The 25,167-nt window shown below is 41.7% G+C and overlaps 2 protein-coding genes across 2 annotated transcripts in view; both read right to left on the bottom strand.

Annotated features, from left to right (window-relative positions):
• Positions 1–762: 762 nt before the first annotated feature.
• On the bottom strand, positions 763–6,113 carry LOC141776939 (hyaluronidase-like). Its single transcript, XM_074650809.1, has 3 exons — positions 6,066–6,113; positions 5,176–5,265; positions 763–1,831 (listed from the first exon to the last, which is right to left on the bottom strand). Exons 1-3 carry the CDS (start codon positions 6,111–6,113, stop codon positions 1,439–1,441), a joined length of 531 nt encoding a protein of 176 aa, XP_074506910.1. The 3' UTR covers positions 763–1,438.
• A 75-nt stretch (positions 6,114–6,188) lies between these two features.
• LOC141776932 (voltage-dependent calcium channel subunit alpha-2/delta-2-like) overlaps positions 6,189–25,167 on the bottom strand; it is a 70,774-nt gene continuing 51,795 nt past the window's right edge. The window contains exons 23-40 of the mRNA XM_074650795.1: positions 23,436–23,512; positions 22,338–22,352; positions 18,159–18,219; positions 17,197–17,294; positions 14,658–14,748; positions 14,513–14,575; positions 14,253–14,356; positions 14,036–14,134; positions 13,739–13,830; positions 12,890–12,937; positions 12,711–12,782; positions 12,469–12,621; positions 12,241–12,293; positions 12,018–12,073; positions 10,245–10,371; positions 9,829–9,938; positions 9,501–9,583; positions 6,189–9,164 (exon numbers count right to left, since the gene is read on the bottom strand). Coding sequence (XP_074506896.1) covers positions 9,042–9,164; positions 9,501–9,583; positions 9,829–9,938; positions 10,245–10,371; positions 12,018–12,073; positions 12,241–12,293; positions 12,469–12,621; positions 12,711–12,782; positions 12,890–12,937; positions 13,739–13,830; positions 14,036–14,134; positions 14,253–14,356; positions 14,513–14,575; positions 14,658–14,748; positions 17,197–17,294; positions 18,159–18,219; positions 22,338–22,352; positions 23,436–23,512 — 1,525 coding nt within the window. The 3' untranslated portion in view covers positions 6,189–9,041. The remainder of the gene's footprint in view (positions 9,165–9,500; positions 9,584–9,828; positions 9,939–10,244; positions 10,372–12,017; positions 12,074–12,240; positions 12,294–12,468; positions 12,622–12,710; positions 12,783–12,889; positions 12,938–13,738; positions 13,831–14,035; positions 14,135–14,252; positions 14,357–14,512; positions 14,576–14,657; positions 14,749–17,196; positions 17,295–18,158; positions 18,220–22,337; positions 22,353–23,435; positions 23,513–25,167) is intronic.

Genomic DNA, 25,167 nt, shown 5'->3' with positions numbered 1-25,167 from the left:
TTTCCAGTCGGTGAGATATCATTTACATCACAGCATGTTTTAGGAGATTATTTAGCCTTTAAAAAAATAAACTATATATCTGTGATCCGTGTTTAAAGGTGCCTGTATTCAGTAGGAGTGCCCACGGGATGGGATTTGCTGTCAATAAAAGAGATACAGAATAATGCCAGATGTTGGAACAAAAGGAAGGAACAAAATCAGATGGATTTCTAACAACCAATCAGAAGAGTGCAAATGTTTTCAAACAACCAATCAGAAGCGAGACATGCAGTTTGTTTCAGGAGCAGATTTAAAGTCACAGGCACACTAAAAACCTCATCCCATAGTTCTGCCTGACTAAACAGTTTTCATTTTGTCTCAATAAAAGAGTATGATTGAAAATAAATTGTTTATTGAAGAGATTTGAGCTGGAAAAACAGTCGACTCTAAATGTCTGTCAAGCCATAATGAAGTCTTCCTCCTGCCAATTTAAATGTATGCCTTGCTCAACTCTTAAAAGTAGTAAAAATAACTCTTGGCTTAACGGCACCCTACAATTACATGAGGAGAGGAGGGGGTATGAGGCAGCAGCCTGCAAGATGTGTCCCTCCCTGAAGACCAGCTGACTTTGCCTCCCCTTAGTGGACAATGAGGACATGTTTTTCCACCGGAAGTTTGTCTTTTAATGACTGCAAACAGCAGAATCATACCTCGATTATCTGAAAACTAAAGTTTACTCTCCCCTCTTTATTGTAAATCTTAAAAGGAAAATTACACAAGGACTTTAAGAAAGAAGTTTATTTACTTAGACAAAAGTCAAATTTGAGAAAACAGCACAAAGAGAGGCGGATATGTAAGTGTCAGAAATTTGCTTTTTACATTGTTTGTGCTTCTGATGTAAAACAGCTGCTGAAATACAGAAAAATACTGTTCTTAAGAGAAAACTAGTAGTCATGTTTTGGACACAAAAATAAGAAAATATCATATAAAACACCTAAAAATACATTCAAATAAATAGTAATACTGTAATTGCCTCCAGAAAAAACATCAGATGTTAGAGAGAGGTCATGTTGAAAAAAGAGATCAGGCACTTCAGATATATTGTGCCGTTTCCAGATTTAAGTGCATCAATTCCTACTGACATACATCATCACATTTCCTCCAAAAAACGTCCTCTCTATGAAAAATATGGAAGTTGATACCTTGGGGAAAACAGTGACCGAGAGCAAAATGTAAATAAGGTCACTTCCAGCGAGTCCTCCATTGTTTAAAGAAAGTTCCAATCAAATCTCCAGTGTTTCTTATACAACTTCACTTTGTGTCATCCATATTTTACAGCAATTTAAAGAAATAAAAAAATGACACTCATCACTCCTAAAAATCCCCACCTCGTCCTCTCGTATGCTCCAGTATTTAGACATATAAAATGCAGCCATGTCTACAGTATTTATGGTGTGTATTAACAGAGGAGCAGAGAGACAATCAATAAGATCACACATTGCAGTGCTGACGCTGTGATTTGAGATGCCGTCCCTCTTTGGTGTAGAGGGTCAGTCTGATCGCAGCCGTCTCCCTGGTAGCCGCTGTAACACTGGCACTGAAACTGGGTTTGAAAACTCTTCTTCTCTTCTTCGCCAAGCCCGCCGATGACCGTCGGCTTGCCGCTCTGCGTGATGATAGTGTGGCTGAGGGGGTTCAGATGCAAGTAAACATCGCTGTCGGAGTTTTTGCGCAGACAGCGGCCGTGAGAAGCACACAAGGTCTGGCTGCATAGCTCTGCTGCCGTGGAGACGTTGAGGAGGTATTGATTCAGCGCACCTCGCAGATAGGCGTCCAGGTCGGAGCAGCTGTTCTGGAGAGGACAAACAGAATATCACAGTCATCACTCACTGGGGTCAAGAGTCACAATAAGTCAAGTTGGCACTACCGGGCCTTTAATGCCAAACCTGCATGTGTTTTCACTATATTAACCATGGGTGTGAGGGTCAGGGTTGAGACTTTTTAAGTACTTTAACAGCTTCCTGTGTTACATTCAGTTGTGGAAGAAGTATTCAGATGCTGGAAGAACTTTACAGACGCTTAACTTAGGTGAAAGTAGTAATACTAATATATACTTACATATACTCTGTTACAAGTACAATTTACTGCATTCTTAATTTTTATTTAAAAAGGTGCATTATGTAGGATGGGGCGGCATCTAGTGGTGAGGTTGCAGATTGCAACCAACTGAAATTTCTCCCGTGTGCCAAGCGTGTAGGAGAACTACGGTGACTGACGCAAAAACGTGAAAACTAAAGCTGTCAAAGTTAAAGCGATAACGCGTTAACGCAAATTAGTTTTAACGCCACTAATTTCTTTACGCATTAACGCAATCGATATTCTGGAGGTTGTAGCGGGCTCAGTTTTAAAGTGAAGTCTAGAGTGAAGATGCTGGTATCATGTGAAACTTGAAAAACTAAGGTATCCATTGGTAACAACCATGTCCGACTAGCTTGTCGCGAGGAGGCAAAATAACGCTCCAAACTTAAGCTACATTTTGGCGATAAAAAACACTTGACAATTATCCCGTTAAGGTGCATTTTGAACAGATAAAAAAAATGCGGGATTAATTTGTGATTAATTACGATTAACTATAGACAATCATGTGATTAAATGTTTTAATCGAGCCCTAGTGAAAACGTAAATGTCCTTATCTAGAGCCGGTGTTTGGTTTGTCCGTTCTAAGCTACTGTAGAAACATGGCGGCCAGCTCCGTGAAGAGGACCTGCTATCCCCTATGTAGATATACACGGCTCATTCTAAGGTAATGAAAAACACTTATTTTCAGGAGATAATACACTAAAGAAAATATACTTATCAATATTATATTCCATTTCTGCTTAAGGTATCAAAAGTAAAAGTACTCACTGTGCAAAATAGTTATATTATCATTATATTATGGCATTATTAATTACAATACTTGAGTAAGCCGTTATCAATAACAAATATAGTTATAATGTACTTAATAGAGTTTTCCTTTCTCATGAGCTACACATCCAGTTCTATTAAATGGGACATGTAACTGTGTTGAATCAGGAGAAAACTGTCTTTTCTAGAAGTGATGCAAAGACTACATTCATGAATAAAAACTGGCACCTGATCACACCCAGTGTAGGATGTGCTGATAAATTAAAAATAAAGACCAACAAAGCAAGAATACAGTGCATTTTCACTGGAATCCCGTCCGTATGAGAGGATGTCTATAATATGCTGTATATATTTTATTCATTACTCTTACTCCCCAAAAAAAACCAATAAGATGGATGTAAAATGTATATATTCATAATATCAAAAGAGGAGGATGACCCTGGGGAATCACTGCCGCTAAACGTAACACGTTTGTCATCATGAAAGTAGAACAGAGTAGATTAATTAATGCCTGTCCGTCCTGCACAGCTTAAGAAGTGTGTGGTCATTTACTGTGGGTGATTCTTACAGCTATTTAAAGACTTAAGTATGGACCACATGTATTCAGGCAAATCAACCAAAACCACGATTTTCTTTCATTTTCCTTCAGTTTGAGTGAATGTGAGCTCTGCTGCAAAAAACTGGTCTTTCATAACTGGGAACAAACACTGTTCATGGCTAATTTTAAAGGGGACATGTCATGAAAAACTCATTTTTCCAGTGTTTGTGTTCGTACATTTGGGTGTCTGGAGTGTCTACCAACCCACAAACTGTGAAATAAGACAACCCAGTCAGTTTTTTTGTGGGCTGCCTAGATCAGAAAACATGTGATTCAATAAGCTCAGATTTGGCTCCCCGTCCTATGTCACATGCAGGCTCATTAGAATATTTTTTCCAAAACTTTTTTTTCTGGGAACCCAATTCACAATAGGTCTTATCTATACATCCTGAGACGGTTGAATTCTTGTGTAAATTAACGTTCCTGCTAGGGCTGGGCGATATGGAGAAAATCAAATCTAATATTTTTTACCAAATACCTCAATATCAATAGTGCGACGATATTGTAGGGTTGACTATTGGTGCTTTTACAAAATATTTAGACAATTATATTTTTTGATAAATAATTATCAGTAATGTGGCTATAATGGTGGGTAAAGATAATTAATAGAACAGCTAGGACAGTCTGGTAAGTTCAGAAAGTTTCATCACTTCACTGTAATGCAGCATTTAAAACCAGGAAAAGACAACACTTACCTACTTGCCATATTACAATATCAAAAAGACAATAGCTAGCCTCATATCACGATATCGATATAATATCAATATATTGCCCCTCCCTAGGTCCTACACATTTTTACTACCATTTCTGCATCACCTTATATTATCTTGAATAAGTAAACCAGTCATTTCTAAGACATTGATAATCACTACTTCATTTTATGCACTTGTTATTGAAAATATATACACGTTAAAGACTTTATAAATGAGACCAAATAAACACATTTAGGCGGAGTTAAGAGGTTGTTGTTTTTTTCCTGTCATCAGTAAAACAAACAGAATGTGCGCTATCCTTTCATATTAGATTCAATGTTATAAGTGGACTACAATTATCTGAATAATACGAACATTCAGGCTCCCTCACGTGGCTCAAAGGTTTACTGAATATATAAATGTTAAAGACTATGGAAGAAATTCTGCAAATTTATTTGCCAACTCTAATAAAATCTGGGGGTCCTGACCCAGTCTTTGGGAATGACTGATATCGCCCACAGCTTGAGAACTACCTTTGCAAAGGTGCACCATTTTTCTCTCAAGCCAATCAGAGCTTTTACAGGAAGGGGTCTTAAAGAGAGAGGAGCTGAAACGGAGCGTTTCAGACAGAGGGTGAATACAGGTATATTCAGACAGACAGTGTGAGGAAGTGTTTTTGAACATTAAAGCATGTAAACGTGTTCTAGTAGAAACCCAAATACAAATATGAACATGAAAATAAGCATGTTACGTCCCCTTTAAGATTACCTAGCAGCCTAACTGTGACTGAAAAAAACAAAGACATCTCCTGTGTATCTGAAGACAGTTCCAAGAGTCACAAGTCCATGTGACTCATGCCACTAACTTTGAACTGGAGCCCTGAGGAGTAATTGTTAGTTATCGAATGACTGCACACATGACTGACAAGATAATATGGTTGAATGTATAAGTAGTGTCGGAGTGATTAACGTCTTTTATAATTAGCGTGTGGATGCTTACTCTGCTGCTTGCATAAGCTGCGTCTCCCCACATAATGATTCCAGCTGCTCCCAAAGCCACGCTCTCCCCGATGGTGGAGACGAGGTCAGTCTGTAAAAGACGACATAGCACGTTATCACATTTAACCTTTTACATTTCTAAGACTGCACAGGAAAAATACACGGTTCAGTATCAGGGGTCAACATGTTGCTACTGTACGTGAATGGAGCGACATGGACCAGTGGCCAGAAAAGAAGGAGCTAAATCTTCCACGCACACAAACATTCACACTCACACACGCACAAGAAAATAAAAACAAAAAAATAATTCAAAACATTTTGACTTCAGATCTCAAACTTATCAACAGTGCTGAATTCCTATTTTTTTTTATAACGTCACTTAAAATTCGACTGATTTTACTTTTTTTTTTTCTCTAAATGTTGCTGTTATTTTTTTACACACTTGTCAAACATGGTCACATAGCACCAGACTAGACTACAGAATCACATACACACGTGTCTTTCCCACAGAGACGCACCAACACAGATGCAGCGAGGGTCGGGAGGGGGCGAGAGGCTTTATGAAAACCATCCCCTACTTATTTTAGGGTCCTGTCCTAAAGCTGACCCCTCCCTCTCATCATCCCCAAGCTGGTCCAATTTTCTTTTTTTTTTTCGTTTTGTTTTTTGGCAAAAGTAAATTTGTCAAACCACAGAAATCAGACGTGTGGTCCCTTCAGAAGACGTTTTTTTCCCGCCAGGATGCACACACAGACGTCACTACATGATTCCTCCATGACCTCCTGTTGGACGGGCCCGTGCTGCTCTGTGGAGACCCACTCCCTGAGCTTGCCTCTGACATTCCACCCGCTCGCCAAAAAAAACACCCGGGAAGTGACGTCCTTGGCTTACCTCTGCCTGGTGCTTGACATCTCCCAGCTGGGCATAAATACGTGTCATTACATGTTCGCTTATAGGTGTGTTGTGCATAATGTCTCGGTGCAGGTGCAAAAAAACTGTAGGCCTCATATTTAGTTTGTGTGTGAGGACTGTAAGCGCATAGAGCCAGGAAAAAGAGAGGAAGTTGCAGGGGGTACATTTCCACAGGCACGTGTAGCGCTCATTTACAGACGGTGGAAATAGGGAAATAGACAGAATTAAATGGCACAGGACAGAGACAAACAAATGCCAGAAAAGTAAAACTGCATCCGGAAATCAGATGATACTCAACACTTAAAGGAGACAAATTGGAAATACTTTTAAATTGAAACTTTCTAACAGTCTTTCTGATTTGTTTCGGAGCCGCACTGCAGTTACTGTGCCAGCATGTTTGTCACATCAAATAGTACCAACGACTGTACAGAGTGTGTAGTTAAGGTTCAAATTGTCGCGTGAGTCGTCGTCCCACTTGAGCAATACGGTGAGGTTCGGGTGGGCGTGAACATCGAAAGGTTCGGAGGCTTTTTGAAATTTAAAACTCCCACCTGGCTTTCAAGCATTTAATCAAAACAGGCATCGATCAATAACGAACCATTCCAAGACGCAAAAATACAAAATTAGAGCTCACTATACTTACTGCGGAACACCAAGAAAACCCAGGGAGTGACTATTTTGGGAGGATTTATCAGTGTGTGTACGTGAGTGTACATGAGGGAGGGAAACGTATCACAGCTCCGTTCTCTGTGTAACACTAAGGCATTTAGAGAGGCTTTGTTAGCTATGTTGCATTTGAAGCAGAAAACACTGATGAACTACACATTCTTCCTCTGCTCCCTTTAGATTAACATTTAGGCAGACTGATGGTTAAAGACGGATTCTTTTTGTTTCAGTGAAATCCCGTTTTTTTTTTCATCCACGACAACACTGGGTTTTTGTCCGTTAGCAACATATGAACAAGAAAAAACAGCTATTCCTACCACAACTGTCATCCCTCTCACACTCCACAACTCATTTTAAAGACATTTCCCTTTGAGGGTTTTTAACGCAAACTAACAACACACACGCATCCACACACAAACACATACGATTCAGGCAGAACTATAGCAGTCAGGTGGCCCTAAAAATGCTCTATGGCCAGTTAAGTCGCTGTATACGGATCATAGCTCTATACATGGCTTAGTAAAGGAACGGTATAGTAACTCCATATGATGGCAGTCAGGTGGCTCTGGAGCGACCACAGCCGAGAGGGTAAATACATTAAGCTAGAGCCGGTCAGTGCGATGGCTCCGTGTAAAGCTATTTTCTATAGCCGACAGATTCAGTCTCACAGGCTCCTGCGTTATCCAAAGCCTCAAAGATGGCTGCTCTATAAAGGTACTATACAGTAGCTCTACTCTTATACAGCCGATGTGGTCCAAAACAAAGTGCATCAAGGCACTATGAAACAGAGCGGCTCCTAAACATCGTAATGATCAAATGATGAGCTGTGACGGATTACAACCAGACTACTACTGTACGTGATCACCATATTTAGTTGCCTCTTCTGCACTTTTGCTGGAAATGTTGATAAGCCCCTATCCCCCAGCAGCGAATGGTTTTGAAGTTTTGAACAGCATCAGTCAAAAGGTAATACAAGCCCAGAAAAACAAACAGAAAAAGAAAAAACCCACCCGCTATGAGACGGTCGTCATGAGGCAGAGATCTTTGTGTGTCTGTCTAGTGGGACCAGAAGTAAAGCACACATATACAAATGGGGATTAGGAGCGTTAGTAGAGGTTACTGGAGAAGCCTCATGAGGATTGGCAGAGGTGAGCTTTCGCATCAGAGAGCACAGGGATTTTTTTTTTTTTTTTTTAACATCAGTCCAAAACCAGAGGTCAGAATGGTCGATTGATCGTCAAAGGAGAATAATACACGACATCAACGATGCTCCGAATCTGCAGTCACCGAACACTGATTCATATTTTACAGCTGTCACTAGCGTGTGATCCAGATAGCGCTAGCTTTAAATATGAGGAAAAAACACTTCAAGGAATGCGATTACCATCGAGTCAATACAATAATCCCCAGTGGACATCTTTTAAAAGCATTAATCTGCAATTAGGCGCCGCAACAAAATGAATCAGCGTTTAGTTTCTTCCTCTCGCGGTTTATCCTAAATCTAAATCAGAAGCCATTTTCCTCCTCGTGTTTTGGCTATAAAAAATAAGACCACATGAAAGTCTATCTCATTTTGGCAAGTAGATATAGTGCATAAATTAATTATTTTTTAAATAAACACCTAACGACTTTCCTTTTCAGATCAAAGCCTAAATATACTGTATGTTTGGAATACTCATCACTTCAGCGGTTTATACTTGACATGTTGTATACTTGACAGTTCTTTTTTTTGTCTGTTATTTTCTTTTAAGGTGGCTATAACTGGCTGAATGGTCCACGGCCTCTTACGAGAGGCGAATGACAGAGTGGCGACACTCTGAGATGGAGGAGAACAAGAAGAAGGAGAAGTCCCACCGTCTGTCTGACGGACAGACGACCTCAACTCTCCAGTCTGTATGAGGCGGGAGGTCTGCGACGAGGACATCGGCCTGTCCTCTTTCCCCTCCCTTCTCCGGATGGTGGAGGTGGTCATGGGGGTGGACAGGTGACGGGTGACGTTGCCTCTGATGATCCAGGTGGTCCAGCACCACCCAATCCTCCTGCAGATGAAGGTTAACTGGCTGAGGACGCAAACGTCCGGCAGTTGTCATTAAGCGACACAAACTGAAGCGAGCTGGGTAGCGCGGCACTCAGGGCTTCCAACCAGCCGTGAAGGGAAGTCCCATTATTACCTATGACTATATCGGGGTGGGGAGGGGGAGGGGGCAGAGGGGCATGGAGGTCGGAGGTGGGGTCGGAGGGTTCTAGGGTCGAGAGGGCTAAAAGGAGGATAAGTGGAGGAAAATGTAATTAATGTAGTAGAGAGTGGAAGTGAGGGCTGACGGCTGGATAAAGCAGGAGCAGCTGAATGAGCAGTAAGGTGTAGAGAGACGGACTGAAGGAGTGTCCCCGTCCACAGTCTGACGTGTTCTCCTGCAGAGACAAAACTAGAGCTGTAAGGACACATCTAGTACATCGTATGCGTGTTTTAATTAGGGTTTAACAGTATACCGTGGTATGAAAGACAGTTATATACTAAAGTACTTTAGTGAGTATCACTGATTTTCAAAGTGCGTCACTGCTTCTGTTCTTTATAGTATGAGTCAAACCTTCACTAACTTAACTTTCAGTTTTCATTTTGGCTTGTTAAGAATCATTAATCTTCCACAGGAGAAAAAAATCCAACATTATAAAATTATAAGACCGAATCATCGCAATATGATTCTGCTGAGAAACAAATTTGCCTAAATGTGCTGATTGATATCTTACAGTGTTGTTATTGTCAAAGCAGGTGGAGGGTCCTTTTCGATAGCGTGCCACCGCCATTTCTTTACATGGATTTTCCTCCTTGACTGAAAATTGACTCGATTAAGGAAACATTTTAAATCCAGTGTTTCATCATTATCCGCCCACACACACTGATTCCTCACGCAGTCCTGTAGACGTTAAATGACTGGTCATAATTCACTGCATCATGATAAAAATAACCTTGAAATGACTGTGACACATCTGTGTTTCCACAGGTATGGTAATAAGGAGATAGAAATCTAGTTATTCTTCTCCTCTGCCAGCTGGTGTTGAATGTGAGAAAGGATACACTCCTCCTCCTCCTGGGACAGCTTCTCTATCTCGCAGGTGTTGCATGGCATCTTCTCTGCCACCACAAACAGCAAGTTGGTGTTGTTTATCTTCTTGGCATGAATCAGCCTGCAGAGAGAGAGAGAGAGAGAGAGAGACAACTCTGTCAACAACCCCCCTCTGCTCGCTTACATCACAGCCTCATTTGCTAATGGATCAGCGAGATTCATGAGAGCGTCTTGTAAGGCTCATTTAGCCAATGATATGACCGTTTCATTAAAGCTGATGCGGTTTAATCATCAGCAGAGTTTATTAGCTCCGACAGAAAGATGAATCCGTCTTGCTAACTGTGCCTCTGTCACAGTGCGATTTCTTTTATGGTGTGTATGTGTGAGCGCATGCATGTGTGTGTGCAGGTTATTGTGTGTTACAGACCTGGAGCAGTTGCCACAGTCCTGCAGTATGTTGTAGGAGCTGCTGAGATTACTTAAGTAGTACTGCGTCTGGATCATTACACAACTCCGCTCTTTGGAGGAGTCGATTCCTTCTGCATCCACCTCATCTGCGGCATCAGCAGAGCACAAAGACATCAGAGTTACACTTGTCAGCTCAGTTGATTTATAAGCTCTCATTCTAAAAATGCGATTACAAAGATGAACGTCTACACTTGGTCTGGAAAAAGCTGTAAAACCTCTCTCCTTCATTCCTTTACAGAGTTTGTATTTAGATATTCTGCACTCAGGCAGGGGAAGTGTAACTGAGGACAACAAAGTAATTCCACAAGAAAAATATGCACTTTAAATACAGATGCATTTATCATTAAGCCGTTAGTCAGTGCACTTTAAAAGTCTTGGCTCATAACTCCAATTTGATTTGAAATGGTAGTAATAATATATATAGTATATAATATACTGCGTATATATTCCCCTCAGCTTCACATTTAACACAAAGATACGAGAATGGTATCGATTTTCTCATCTAACTCTTGACAACAAATCGAATAAGTATATTTCCCCAAATGTTCCTACTCCTTTAACCCATTTGTGCCCAAAGACATTATATTTGTTCTAATTGATCAATAGTCTTGAAATTTGATACGGACATACTTTGCACAAGTATCTAACAGCACAACTTTGAAATTTTTAGGTCACGAAAAGTCATGAAAAAATCACACTTTATTATTAGTCAAAGTTCAGGGTTTTTGAAAGATTAGGAAAAACACTAACATTGTGTATATTAAATGTTTTCCACATGAAATACTTATTTTACACTGCACGTGTGTGCTTATCTTTGATATTCAACTTGTTATGAGTTCATAGATACTTGATTGAGCTCCTTGTAGTTTCTGAGATACAGACATTTTCCTATCATACTGTATCTAGTATTTGGGCACATGGGACTACTGTTTTTTCCTTAAAAATAACAGAGTCTATAGAGTGCTGCAGGGATGACGTCATTTTGTAGGCCATCCAGGAAGTTAGCATCGCCCTGGTTCCCTCGACAAAACGCCGATGGGATTTTTCCGTTGGGTTTTGGATTATTGCAGAAAATAAGCTCTGTAGCAAACACAAGTTTACGATACTTACACATTTTTTCCAGCAAGATAATCTTCACAAATGAACTCCACTTTCATGATTTTTGAAGTGTGAACGCAATCACTAGAAGTAAAAAGGTAACGTTAGGCTATAAACTACAGCACGGTCGCATGGAGTATACACAAGGAGGCTGTAAAGGTGGACGAGTCGGCGTGATGACGTTTAGTAGTCTCAATTAGCCGCTTGTTAGCAGCCGCCTTTTGTAAGACACAAAGGCTTCAAAATTCACAAGTGGGGTATTTATTGATGTATTTTATGTCGTAGCTTGTGTTAACCAGACTTTATTTCAGGCATCTAACTAAAAACCCATTCAAAAAAACACATTGACTCTGAGACAAGGGAACCAGAGTCCTAAAATGCTAACTCATTTTCGGGTCTCATTCCTGTAGCACTCTATTGCAGAAACAGTGTTTCCATGTGCCCAAAGACTAGATATAGTATGATTAGAAAAACTCACTTTTCAACCAAATGGTCACATTTGTGCTTTGGCCCAGAGAACACTTCCACCAAAGGAAATTAAACATTTTAGTTGCGAACACAAATGGGTTCAACTTTACATGCAGACATGTAAAACACCAAGATCACATTAAATGATTGTGTAGTTTGCACCGACCTGTGACGAACCAGCTGTGATAAGCCAGTCCATACATAAACTGTTGGAACAAGGACCTGCGGAGAAAGCAGATGGGGCTTAGTGATAACATGCAACAATGCATTTTACAGTGAATATGGTGCTGTGTACTAGGAGTAGCCATCAGATCTCTTTCTTCAGGTACAGTATGTGCGTATTACAGTTGTGTTGTTTCTTTTATTTATTCAAGCTCGACGACTCTCACCATGCAGCTGCTGATGTCCACCAAGCCACGTTTACAAAATCTGCAATTGTGGGCTGCAGATACAGACGAAAAGAGAACAATTGAAGAACGTGCATTTCATATCAACTGGATTACATGCATATTTCAACCAAACATCCATCAGTCTCACTATATGCCATTAATTCAATGCATTATCATTTAAATGTATTACTTCTCGTCCTCTCCGGTGTGGAAGTTTACGTTTCTTACCACAAACACTCCTCTGGGTGCAGCTCCAGCTTTACAGTTGGGCATCCGTTCACACACAGACTGGTAGTCAAATGACTGTTTGCGGTTGTAGAAGGAATTATTGTACAGTGCGTGCATCAAGTAGGGATCAACATCACTGAAGAACATGCCAACCTGCAGGGAATAAGAGACACTGGTTAAGCGCAGAGTAACGATTTACAAGAAAAACATGGTAATTGTGAAAATTAATGTATTAACTCTACCTTGTTCCAGTCCTCCTTCTGATTAGACATGATTAGGAACGCACCATCATCTATTAAATAACACAGGAGATCCTGCACAAAGAGGAAAAGAGGGAGTTAAATAGAAGCACAAGATGTACAGTGCTATGATACAGTGGCTGAATACAGGAAGCTCATTAGAAACTAGTAGAGATACTCACCTCACTGTTGGCTTCGCAGTCCATTTCACAACCTCTGTTTGGTCCACACTGTCACAGAGGAAAAATAAAGTCAACAGCTGAACATCTTAGAAATACTGCTGAAGACTTAAGCTCGTAAATTAGGCCTGTCAATCGATTAAAATATTTAATCGAGATTAATCGCATGACTGTCCATATTTAATCGTGATTTACCACAAATTAATTACACATTTTGTTCTGTTCAAAATGTACCTTAAAGGGAGATTTGTCTAGTATTTAACACTCTTGTCAACATGGGAGTGGGAAAATATGATGCTTTATGCAAATGTATATATTTAATACTGGAAATCAATTAACAACAAAACAATGACAAATATTGTCCAGAAACCCTCACAGGTACTGCATTTAGCATAAAACAATATGCTCAAATCATAACATGGTAAACTGCAGCCCAACAGGCAACAACAGCTGTCAGTGTGCTGACTTGACTATGACTTGCCCCAAACTGCATGTGATTATCATAAAGTGGGCATGTCTGTAAAGGGGAGACTCGTGGGTACCCATAGAACCCATTTTCATTCACATATCTTGAGGTCAGAGGTCAAGGGACCCCTTTAAAAATGGCCATGACAGTTTTGCCTCGCCAAAATTTAGTGCAAGTTTGGAGCGTTATTTAACCTGGTTGGTAACAATGGATTCATTAGGTTTTCTAGTTTCATATGAAATGCCAATATCTTCACTATAGCTTTAAAACGCAAGCTGCGTTAATAATGCATTCAAGAAATTAGTGGCGTTAAAATAAATTTGCGTTAATGGGTTATAGCGCGTTAACTTTGACAGCCCTATTGTAAATGTAATGTATCTTATTACCGTATTTGAGCCCTGATGGTTGTCTGTATGGTTGCTGGCAAGAATCTTAAACTTATCCGTCCAGGCTTCAAGGTCTAGTTTCACTCCGACCACTGAGAGAAAGAGAAGTTAAAAATAAAAAGACAGACACAAATAAAAGGTCCAGCAAATAGATGCAGAGCACGGACATGTCCAGACAGGGTGACAACAAACACAAACACAAACACAGACGTGTAATTATCTTCGCCTTCGCTCTGAAACATTTTCTTTAACATCTATCATTAAGGATGTTGTCTCGTCTCTCAGAGCTGAACCCACCTGCAGGTTTGATGGTCTTCCCTCCTACTGTGATCTCCACCGCCGTGCTGACCAGGATCCCTATGGTGTCGTTCTCTGGGTTCAGCAGCTCGTCCCGGGCTTCAAGAGGGAAACATAATAGAGAAACAAGCCGGGAGAGGGAGGGGGGTTAGAAACAAAGAGCCACAACACATTATGTGTGAGATATATAACCCAAGACCAAGAGAGCATCATTCACCTGTTCGATAAGGCGCTCGGAAGATGTAGCCCTTGTTGTCGAGACTGCGGCGGTAATAGCTGGCGTTAAATGGCTCAGGGTCTTCCTCCCAGGTTTCTGCAGCCCTGAGATTTAAGAGCACCAACACTGGAGCTGTAAATCTCTGATGTACAAGCCTCTTGCTATACTGAAACATCTTAAGTCTTCACAACTTACTACCTTAAAAGAGAATAAAGTGAGAAACATAACAGACATTCTTTATTGATGAGGAGTGCACTTACTTGTTGGGAAACACTCTCGTTACACCTCCATCTGATGCAGCGAACACGGCCAGAAAGCCATACCTGAACGTCAAAAGAGACAGAAATCAAATCAAAATCTTATTCAGAGTCAAATCTAAAAATGCAGTTCCCTAATCACACTCACGTATTTAAGTCTTTATTCTTCCACACTTTCTCCACCAGCTGCCTGATGATGCCAGTGTCCAGAATCAGGTTATGAAGGAGCAAGTTGTCACCTAAACATGATGAGGTAGAGAGAGAATATCAGCTACAGACGTAGGCAAAATCGTTGGTACCCTTCCGTTAAAGAGAGAAAAACCCACAATGGTCACTGAAATAACTTGAAACTGACAAAAGTAATAATAAATAAAAATTCACTGAAAATTAACTAATGAAAATCAGATATTGTTTTTGAATTATGGTTCAGCAGAATCATTTAAAAAAACAAACTAATGAAACTGGCCTAGACAAAAATGATGGTAACATTAACTTAATATTTTGTTGCACAACCTTTTGAGGCAATCACTGCAATCAAGTGATTTCTGTAACTCTCAATGAGACTTCTGCACCTGTTGACAGGTATGTTGGCCCACTCCTCGTGAGCAAACTGCTCCAGCTGTCTCAGGTTTGAAGGGTGCCTTCTCCAGACTGCATGTTTCAGCTCCTTCCACAGATGTTCAATAGGATTTAGATCAGGGCTCATAGAAGGCCACTTCAGAATAGTCCAATGTTTTGTTCTTAGCCATTCTTGGGTGTTTTTAGATGTGTTTTGGGTCATTATCCTGTTTGAGGACCCATGACCTGCAACTGAGACCAAGCTTTCTGACACTGGGCAGCACATTTCGCTCCAGAATGCCTTGATAGTCTTGAGATTTCATTGCACCCTGCACAGATTCAAGACACCCTGTGCCAGATGCAACAAAGCAGCCCCAGAACATAACCGAGCCTCCTCCATGTTTCACATTAGGTACAGTGTTCTTTTCTTTGGATGCTTCATTTTTGCGTCTGTGAACATAGAGCTGATGTGACTTGCCAAAAAGCTCCAGTTTTGTCTCATCTGTCCAAAGGACATTCTCCCAGAAGCTTTGTGGCTTGTCAATATGCATTTTGGAAAATTCCAGTCTCGCTTTTTTATGATTTGGTGTCCTCCTGGGTTGTCTTCCATTAAGTCCACTTTGGCTCAAACAGTGACGGATGGTGCGACCTGACACTGATGTACCTTGACCTTGGAGTTCACCTCTAATCTCTTTGGAAGTTGTTCTGGGCTCTTTGGTTACCATTCGTATTATCCGTCTCTTCAATATGTCATCAATTTTCCCCTTGCGGCCACGTCCAGGGAGGTTGGCTACAGTCCCATGGACCTTAAACTTCTGAATAATATGTGCAGCTGTAGTCACAGGAACATCAAGCTGCTTGGAGATGGTCTTATAGCCTTTACCTTTAACATGAAGGTCTATGATGTTCTTTCTGATCTCCTGAGACAACTCTCTCCTTAGCTTTCTGTGGTCCATGTTCAGTGTGGTACACACCATGATGCCAAACAGCACAGTGACTACTTTTCATCCTTTAAATAGGCAGACTGACTGATTACAAGTTTGAAGACACCTGTGATGCTAATTACAGGACACACCTTAGTTTAATATGTCCCTATGGTCACATTATTTTACATCTTTTCTAGGGGTACCATCATTTTTGTCCAGGCCAGTTTCATTAGTTTGTTTTTTAAAATGATTCTGTTGAACCACAATTCAAAAACAATATCTGATTTTCATTAGTTCATTTTCAGTAAATTTTTATTTATTATTACTTTTGTCAGTTTCAAGTTATTTCAGTGACCATTGTGGGTTTTTCTCTCTTTAACGGAACGTTACCAACAACTTTGCCTACGTCTGTATATCCACATCAGATGTAGATTTCTCTTCTCTGAACACATTGTAAAACTCGTTCAGTGACCTTTTCGTTAAAACCTAACCAAACACAAAACACTTGTGATGGTAGTGAATATGAATGCATTAAATTTTTCCCCCAAATTTGACAGTTTCACCAATTTCCAGCCAAGTAAATCTAAATATTTTGTGAGGTCACAGTGACCTTGAACTTTGACCTTCGACCACCAAATTCTAATCAGTTCATCCTTGAGTCCAAGTGGACGTATGTGCCAAATCTGAAGAAATTCCCTTAAGGCGTTCCTGAGATAGAGTTCACGAGAATGGACCGGATGGACGTACGGTCCATGTTTTCAACCTGAAAACATAATGACTTCGGCCACGGCTACCACTGGCACAGAGGCCTAAAAATATATAACATCATCACCCTTAACCATTAAAGTTACAGTATGTAGGATTTGGCGGCACCTAGCGGCGAAGTTGCAGATTGCAACTAACCGAAACTTCACCCGTTTGCCAAGCGCGTAGGAGAACTACGGTGGCTGACGTGTAAACGTGAATGGCGGCCGGCTCTTTGCAGAGGACCCGCTCCGTATGTAGATATAAACATCTCATTCTAAGGTAACAAAAACACAACGATTCTTATTATCAGGAGATTATACACTAAAGAAAACATACTTATTAATATCATATTCCATTTCTGCCAATAGAGCCCCCTAAATGCTACACACTGTTCCTTTAAAGCCGATCTTAAAGTCTAATTTAAAATCAGTGAGAGTGAAAAGAAGTGAAACTCACATTGTTTGGAGTCCGGTGTCACCTTCTCCATGAGAGCAATGAAGTTGAGCAGGAACTCAGTGTTGTTGTTGGACAGTTCCAGATCATTGCAGTACTCCCTGAGGAACAAACAAGGCAACTCAGAGAAAGAAGCTTAAAAACTGCATGTGTATGCAGTATTTACACTCTGCCCTATTTCTCCTTTATAAAGAGACACGCAACAGAAAGCGAGGATGCATAAAGCCATATACTGTACATGTTACTTGGTGCTATCATGTGCAGCATGCATGTTTTAAAGCTTAAATTCCAATAAACCGTTGATTAAATACAAAATGTGGATTGGACTGCAGAGCAGAGCGCAGGCATCACAACGAAGGAGTGACTTTTATCAGTGTGTTTCAGAGTTCAGGTGGCAGCTGGAGGCCAGGAGGGTTTAATATCAAAACAACACATGCAAAGAGGATCTATTTTACTCTTAGCGTTACGTCGTACAACCAAACCAATAAGACCTAAATGTATTTGTGCAATACAAACAACACAACACCGCAGTAGCAACATGCAAAGGACATTTAATGCTGCTTCAATACTTTATTGAAACTCAGGGAAGAGAACGGGTAAATGCAAAATATATATACATATATATATACATATATATATATATGTATATATATATGATAATGTTATGATGAATTTTATATTTCCCCTCAAATTTGTTACTATAAGTTAAAACACCACTCAAAATGAACAATGAATGAAACACAACCACTTACACACAGTGCAACTCAACATCACAAAATGACAAAACTTGAGAAAGCAGATAATAAATAAAGAAAATTGCTGATTGTGGAGCAGCAACAACAACAACAACAACAACAACAACAACAACAACAACAACAACAAAAATAAGTATATAGTGCTTTGAAAGACAAGACCAAACAGTGATGACCATCAACGACACCAAACATTCACACACACAGGGCTACCTGGGAGCAATGAATACATGTCCTTCAGACTCAAAACTGTTTGGCAGCAGTGATTCAAAATCTGCAACAGAAAGGGGAAGATTATCGGGGAAGAGCGGTGGGCAGGGCAGCGGGGAGTTGTGGGTAAACAGCAGCTGTTCTTCAGAGGTGCAGGGACGCAGAAGGGAGTTTACCATAGCAACACTGAGGTATCATGGGAACACTAGCGTTAGCCAAGATGGTGCCAAAAATAGAACCTGACTCAATGAACGACTGCTTTAGTTTCACAAGCACTCACACCTTTTGTTTCTTTTTGTTTATAACAAAGATTTCAGGATTCGTTTTTGGTTTCAATCTAACATATTTTGGAGGTCTGAGAACTGACTTGCGAGACGTGATGAGTCAGGAAGCAAGTTCTCAGACAGATCATCCGTAATGAGTGCTTTTTAGATCAGGCAGGCATCAACATGGCCAACTATTGCAGGGGGAGGTGGGTGAAGGTCCTGATGGAAGTGGTCACCCCTCAGACTGGCAGCGGAGAGGGCTCAGAGAGACACATAATCAGAGGAAATGCATTGCATTGTGAAGGGCATGTCGTAAGGGCAACTTCATTTCATCTAACACAGACAAAACCGAGCAAAAACCATCATTAAAGCCTCAACGGGTGAGTCTGCGGCGAATCCATCCATCCATCTTCCATCCATCCATCTTCAACCGCTTATCCGGGATCGGGTCGCGGGGGCAACAGCTCCAGCAGGGGACCCCAAACTTCCCTTTCCCGGGCCACATTAACCAGCTCTGACTGGGGGATCCCGAGGCGTTCCCAGGCCAGAGTAGAGATATAATCTCTCCACCTAGTCCTGGGTCTTCCCCGTGGTCTCCTCCCAGCTGGTCGTGCCTGGAACACCTCCCAAGGGAGGCGCCCAGGAGGCATCCGTGCTAGATGCCCGAACCACCTCAACTGGCTCCTTTCGACGCAAAGGAGCAAGGACTCTACTCCGAGTCCCTCACGGATGACTGAGCTTCTTACCCTATCTCTAAGGGAGACGCCAGCCACCCTCCTGAGGAAACCCATTTCGGCCGCTTGCACCCGCGACCTCGTTCTTTCGGTCATAACCCAACCCTCATGACCATAGGTGAGAGTAGGAACGAAGATTGAACGGTAGATCGAGAGCTTTGCCTTCCGGCTCAGCTCTCTTTTCGTCACAACGGTGCGGTAAAGCGAATGCAATACCGCCCCTGCTGCTCCGATTCTCCGACCAATCTCACGTTCCATCGTCCCCTCACTCGCGAACAAGACCCCGAGATACTTAAACTCCTTCACTTGGGGTAAGGACTCATTCCCTACCCGGAGTAGGCAAACCACCGGTTTCCTGCTGAGAACCATGGCCTCAGATTTAGAGGTGCTGATTCTCATCCCGACTGCGTCACACTCGGCTGCGAACCGATCCAGTGAGTGCTGGAGGTCGCAGACCGATGATGCCAACAGGACCACATCATCTGCAAAAAGCAGCGATGAGATCCTCAGCACACCGATCTGCAAACCCTCCTCCACCCGACTACGCCTCGATATCCTGTCCATGAATATCACGAACAGGATTGGTGACAAAGCGCAGCCCTGGCGGAGGCCAACCCCCACCGGAAACGAGTCCGACTTATTGCCGAGGATCCGAACACAGCTCTCGCTTTGGGCGTACAGGGATTGGATGGCCCTGAGAAGTGCCCCCCTCACCCCATACTCCCGCAGCACCCCCCACAGTATCTCCCGGGGGACCCGGTCATATGCCTTCTCCAAGTCCACAAAACACATGTAGACTGGATGGGCATACTCCCAGGCCCCCTCCAGGATCCTTGCGAGAGTGAAAAGCTGGTCCGTTGTTCCACGGCCAGGACGGAATCCGCATTGTTCCTCTTCGATCTGAGGTTCGACTATCGGCCGAACCCTCCTTTCCAGCACCTTGGAGTAGACTTTACCAGGGAGGCTGAGCAGTGTGATACCCCTGTAATTGGCACACACTCTCTGGTCCCCCTTTTTGAAAAGGGGAACCACCACCCCGGTCTGCCACTCCTTAGGCACTGTCACCGACTTCCACGCGGTGTTGAAGAGACGTGTCATCCAAGACAGCCCCTCCCCACCCAGAGCCTTCAGCATTTCTGGGCGGATCTCATCAACCCCCGGGGCTTTGCCACTGTGGAGTTGTTTGACTACCTCAGTGACTTCCACCAGGGTAATTGATGATGGTCCCCCATCAGCTTCCAGCTCTGCCTCTACCATAGAGGGCGTATTGGTCGGATTCAGAAGTTCCTCAAAGTGCTCCTTCCACCGCCCGAATCCAACCTGTGATTTTCTCATTATGTCCAGAAGACCTGTAACTGTGTACAGCAGAGGAATGAAATTTTTCAGAGCTAGAATAGAGTGCCCAGGTAGTTTTCCGCCCACAATGCCGTGCACATCCGGGGTCAGGTTTAACTGAGGAATGCTGGGCCGTGCCCCTGGCAGTCTGAGGGGTGAGGAGGGAGGGAGACAAGCCGATGGAGAGACAGGGTGTACAGAGGGACGACACAGGATGTCAGGCGCTGCGCCGAGCGGCACCCTGACACCTGACAACATGGGAGGACCTGGGTGGGCAGGACGCAGCTCAGCCCTGAGGGGTCAGTCTGCAGGCTGCAACGTCTCCAGCTACAGTATATAGACCAGATACTACGGCAGCTAACAAACATTAAATAACTGCTTTCTTTATATGATAAAGTATAGCTACGTAAACATATTATAACCACAACAGAGCCCTATTTACTCTACTATAAATCAATAGCAGTATTTACATATGTATGTGCTGATGCAGTATAATAGCTGAAGTGTACTGTAGCACTACAAAATTAATTCATTCAGTTTGGTGTGTTTAACTTCCTACATTATGAAAATGTGGTAACACTTCATTTTACAATTTCATGGTAATTAAGTGATAATTAGAAAGTGACTTATTTGACATTTCTTTGGAATTACTGCTAAATTACTCCAATATTTACCTCAAAATTTATCGAAAATATCTTTATTATAAACATTATTTAATAATTATATGCTAAAATAGCTTATAATAGTTAAAATGGGGCGGATCCTAGAAATGTATTAAAAAAAATTACCAGGTATTGGGAAACAGCAGAATATAATTATTAAATAATGTTTATAATAAACTAATTTTCAATACATTTTGAGGTAAATATTGGGGTAATTTGGCAGTAATTCCAAAGAAATTTCAAATAGGTTACTTGCTAATTATCACCTTATTACCATGACATTTGTAAAATGAAGTGTTACCGAAAATGTTACAGCAAACAATTAAAAATCTTTTACTGAAAGCTCAATATGAATTGATGAGCTACTGCACTAATAAGAGGGAGGTTTTATTACATCTAATTAAAGATCTGTCAACACCTGAGCCCTAGTGTGAGAATTAGTTAAGACATTTATTAACTAATGACACTGTAAGAAAAAGACAGAAAGAGAGAGAGAGAGACAAGAAGGTGAAAGAGAAATGGAGAAAGAAGATGAGGAAGAGGGAGAAATACGGTCAAAGAAAATAAAAAAAAATGTAAGAAAGAGACAAAGAGAGAGAGAGAGAGAGAGAGAACGAGAGAGAGAGAGAGAGAGAGAGAGAGAGAGAGAGAAGAGAGAGAGAGAGAGAGAGAGAGAGAGAGAGAGAGAGAGAGAGAGAGAGAGAGAGAGAGAGAGAGAGAGAGAGAAAGGAGGCAGACATAACCCATTTGGAGCGATCCACAGAAGGAAAAGGATTAAGAGGGGGGACAAAAGACAAGTTTTAACAGAGAACATGAATATCTGTCTTCCTTGGGTGCAGTAGGTGTTTTGTTTTCGCAGCGGATACGTGGGGAGGAGGGTGAGGTTGGGGACCGGAGGAGCCATCGTGAGAGATGTGGGATCTGAGCTGCATCAAGAGGGTGAAGAGGAGAAGGAGGGATACAAGGAGGAAGAGGAGGAGAAAGAGGAAAAAGGGAGGAAGTCCTGAAGGCAGGACGGGCAGGAACAGAGGCAAGCAGGCTGGGACAGGTGAGGGTAGGAGGAGGAGGAGGAGGAGGAGGAGGGGGCAGCAGGAAGAGGTTAAGGACGAGAGGTGTGGGAAGGAGGCAGCGGTAGGGAGTAGGAAGTAAAGGAAGGGAACGTGGACCAATATGGAGTATACTTGCCCTTGGTGTATGGCACTGTGTGGATCCATCAGAGAAGGAGAGAGCAAGAAAAAGAAACAGGGGGTCGGGTGGGAAGGGGGGGATCACAGACAATATTTTATTCAATTACTGTTTGAATAAAAATATTGTTTTCTTGAAAGAAAGAAACCAATTTAAGTCAAACAAGACAAGAGAGAAAAAAGAAATGAAGAGCAAACATCTTATTTGCAAGAGCAAACGGAAAACCAACGGAAGAAAGGGAAAAAAAAAGAAAAAAAGAGGGAAATCCAGGAAAGACAAAACCAGTAACTGTGAGAGATAACCAAAAAAAAAGAAAAATCAAATGAAACAGGAAAAGAGGGGAGTAACTGGACAAAGAAAGAATGAGAGAGACAACATGTGTCCCCATTCAGACCCACAAAAACCCAAACTCCCACATTAGACGAGCCCTTATCCCGGGCCGTGTGGGAGTTTATATACTGAATGATTCCAAAGCTGAGAAACATCTCACACAATCTAACCAAAATAAAGTAAAATAAATCACACACATAACAGAAGGAAAAATTCCCCAAAATCATAAAACTCATCATAAGGAGTGAAAAGCATGCGTGTTTTCACAGTTTCTTCAGAACATCAAATACTTTAAACACAGATGCTTCAGAATCATTACTTGGTGGAGAAGAGGCGAGAGCATTTGGCAAAAAAAATAATAGCACGAGAGTCACCATTATTTTCACCTGAGTAACACAGTAAAACCACAGCTTTCACCTTTCTGTCTGTTCAGTTATTTTTTTCTTCAGCCAGTGTGAAGAAAAAACATCACCATTTTACAGCACAGCATGAAGACAGGAGGGAACAGGGGGCAGTAGAGGAGTCGGGGGACTCAGGTAAGATCCTGCCTATCAGAGAGACTAGAGAGGGGGCGGGGGGGAGAGTAGGGGGGCCACGCTGCTCGGACACTCCCTATGATGATGTTGAAGACCCAGGACAAAGGACTGAGTAAGAGCATAAGGTCATATTCGGGAGAGAGAGAGAGAGGAGGAGGAAGGAGTGGAGAGAGAGAGAGAGAAAGCGAAGGCGAGAGAGAGCAAAGGATGCTGGGTATTCCTGGGTACTTACACTGCACCTGAAGGATCTGGTCACTCAGGTTGGCCTTGATGTGGTTCTCACTATATGTGGGCAGTACCAACCCTAGACTGAGATTAATGAGGCAGACGCAGAAAATCAGGTTATGAATGCACATATAAACTCTATAAACATACGAACACACACAGCCAGCCAGCCGGGCACGCTCACTTACAACCAGTTTAAAGGTCCCATGAAATGGTATCATTACCTCTTTAATGGGATGTGTGAGGGATCATTCTTAAAGGTACCCTGTGGAGTTTTTGACCGCTCGTAGCACAATGGAGGAATGTTATTATTATCCTTGTTTTGTTTGTGTATGCACACACTCACACAAGATGCACACGTGCAAATGTGTCAATGTGAAACACATTCCTGTCAATGGTTTCATAGTCCTCCACTGATTGTAAGGTGATAAAATAACTAGATAAAATATTGAATTATGTCACTATTCTAACTAATTTGTACCCCGAAATGGCCCCCAAAGCACTTTAAAAATATGCAACTCAACTGAATACTGCTTACTGTGTACTTCTACTTCAGAGGAAAACTATACTATACTCGCAAAATATAACAATTGAAATATGATGCCTTATTATTCATTATTACACAGCTTCGTTGAATACTCGATTCTGATTGGTCAATCACGGCGTTCTACGGTCTGTTATTTCTTTATAGCAGACCGTTGCTATGTATAACAGACCGTTGCTATAGCCGCAGTTCTGATGTCAGACTCCGGAGGATCATTTTTGTGTCAAAATTATTAATTTCTTAAAGTAAGTAGCCGTGAAGATGCAGTTTTCCAGGAAGTTCAAGTCTCCAATTCAGAGGATGAAATCAAATAATCAGAATACACAGCTGGCACGTCGTCGATGCCACCCGAAGGCCGGTGCCCGTTCCAATGCAAAGCGAGTACACTCGTGATTGCTTGATATTTACGCACATCGCTGATGGTGTTTCTGTTTAAGTCAAATGAAACTTCAAGGGGGTTCAAACAAAAGAAAAAATATCATTTTCACTTTGTAAAATGCCATCCTCACAGTGTCGTCGTTTGACCTACATATTCTTTATGTTACTAAGTATTTACTCTTCTACCAAAGCCAGAAATTAAAGAGAGGAAAAAACATGTCCCATCTCTTAATCTGTGGTGCCATACAAAGCTAAAATATAACCCAGTAAGAGGATTAATTGGAACAGATAGAAAATCAGGCTGTGACAGTATCAGGTTCAGACTGAGCCACAGCTGCAGTCGACTATCTGTAATATAAAGCTCATTTAGATTTAAAGAAGCATCCGACTTCACCAGTTTTACGAGCAAAGAAAGTCCCTAAACTGTAAAGTGTAGGAAGCATGACAGAGCGGAGCTTTGAATGTCTGCTTAGAGTAGATTTAACTGTTGCAGGCCATTACAGTAACACACACGGGTTGTTAAATACACTCCCTTTGAGTTGAAATAAATAGAACGGTGCAGAGAAAGCCTGATATGGAGTCGGCCTTGACTAGGCACACTGCCAGCAGATGTAATAAAAAACACACATCAGGCATTTGTAGGACTATTGAATATCATAAACTGTAATTTGCAAAGCGTTGCCTGGAGGAAATGTCATTACGATGCAACCTCAAATGTTCAACCAAGTTTTAAGATGAATAAACTCTGCAATTAATCGTTGCTTAGAGTAATGTGGAAGGTTTTTACGAGAAAGGGAAAGAACTGTTCTTTAATTTG

The sequence above is a fragment of the Sebastes fasciatus genome, chromosome 1 (assembly GCF_043250625.1).
Source record: "Sebastes fasciatus isolate fSebFas1 chromosome 1, fSebFas1.pri, whole genome shotgun sequence".
Classification (NCBI taxonomy): domain Eukaryota; kingdom Metazoa; phylum Chordata; class Actinopteri; order Perciformes; family Sebastidae; genus Sebastes; species Sebastes fasciatus.
The sequence above is the reverse complement of the archived record's forward strand: the minus strand, read 5'-3'. Positions and strand labels throughout refer to the sequence as shown.

Bases quoted from the DNA above. Each gene is read 5' to 3' on its own strand.
- LOC141776939 (XM_074650809.1), bottom strand. From the start codon at position 6,113: ATGACACGTATTTATGCCCAGCTGGGAGATGTCAAGCACCAGGCAGAG. The intron at 5,266-6,065 runs GTAAGCCAAGGA...CGTCTTTTACAG, and splicing joins ATGTCAAGCACCAGGCAGAG to ACTGACCTCGTCTCCACCAT. The intron at 1,832-5,175 runs GTAAGCATCCAC...TGTCCTCTCCAG, and splicing joins CAGCTTATGCAAGCAGCAGA to AACAGCTGCTCCGACCTGGA.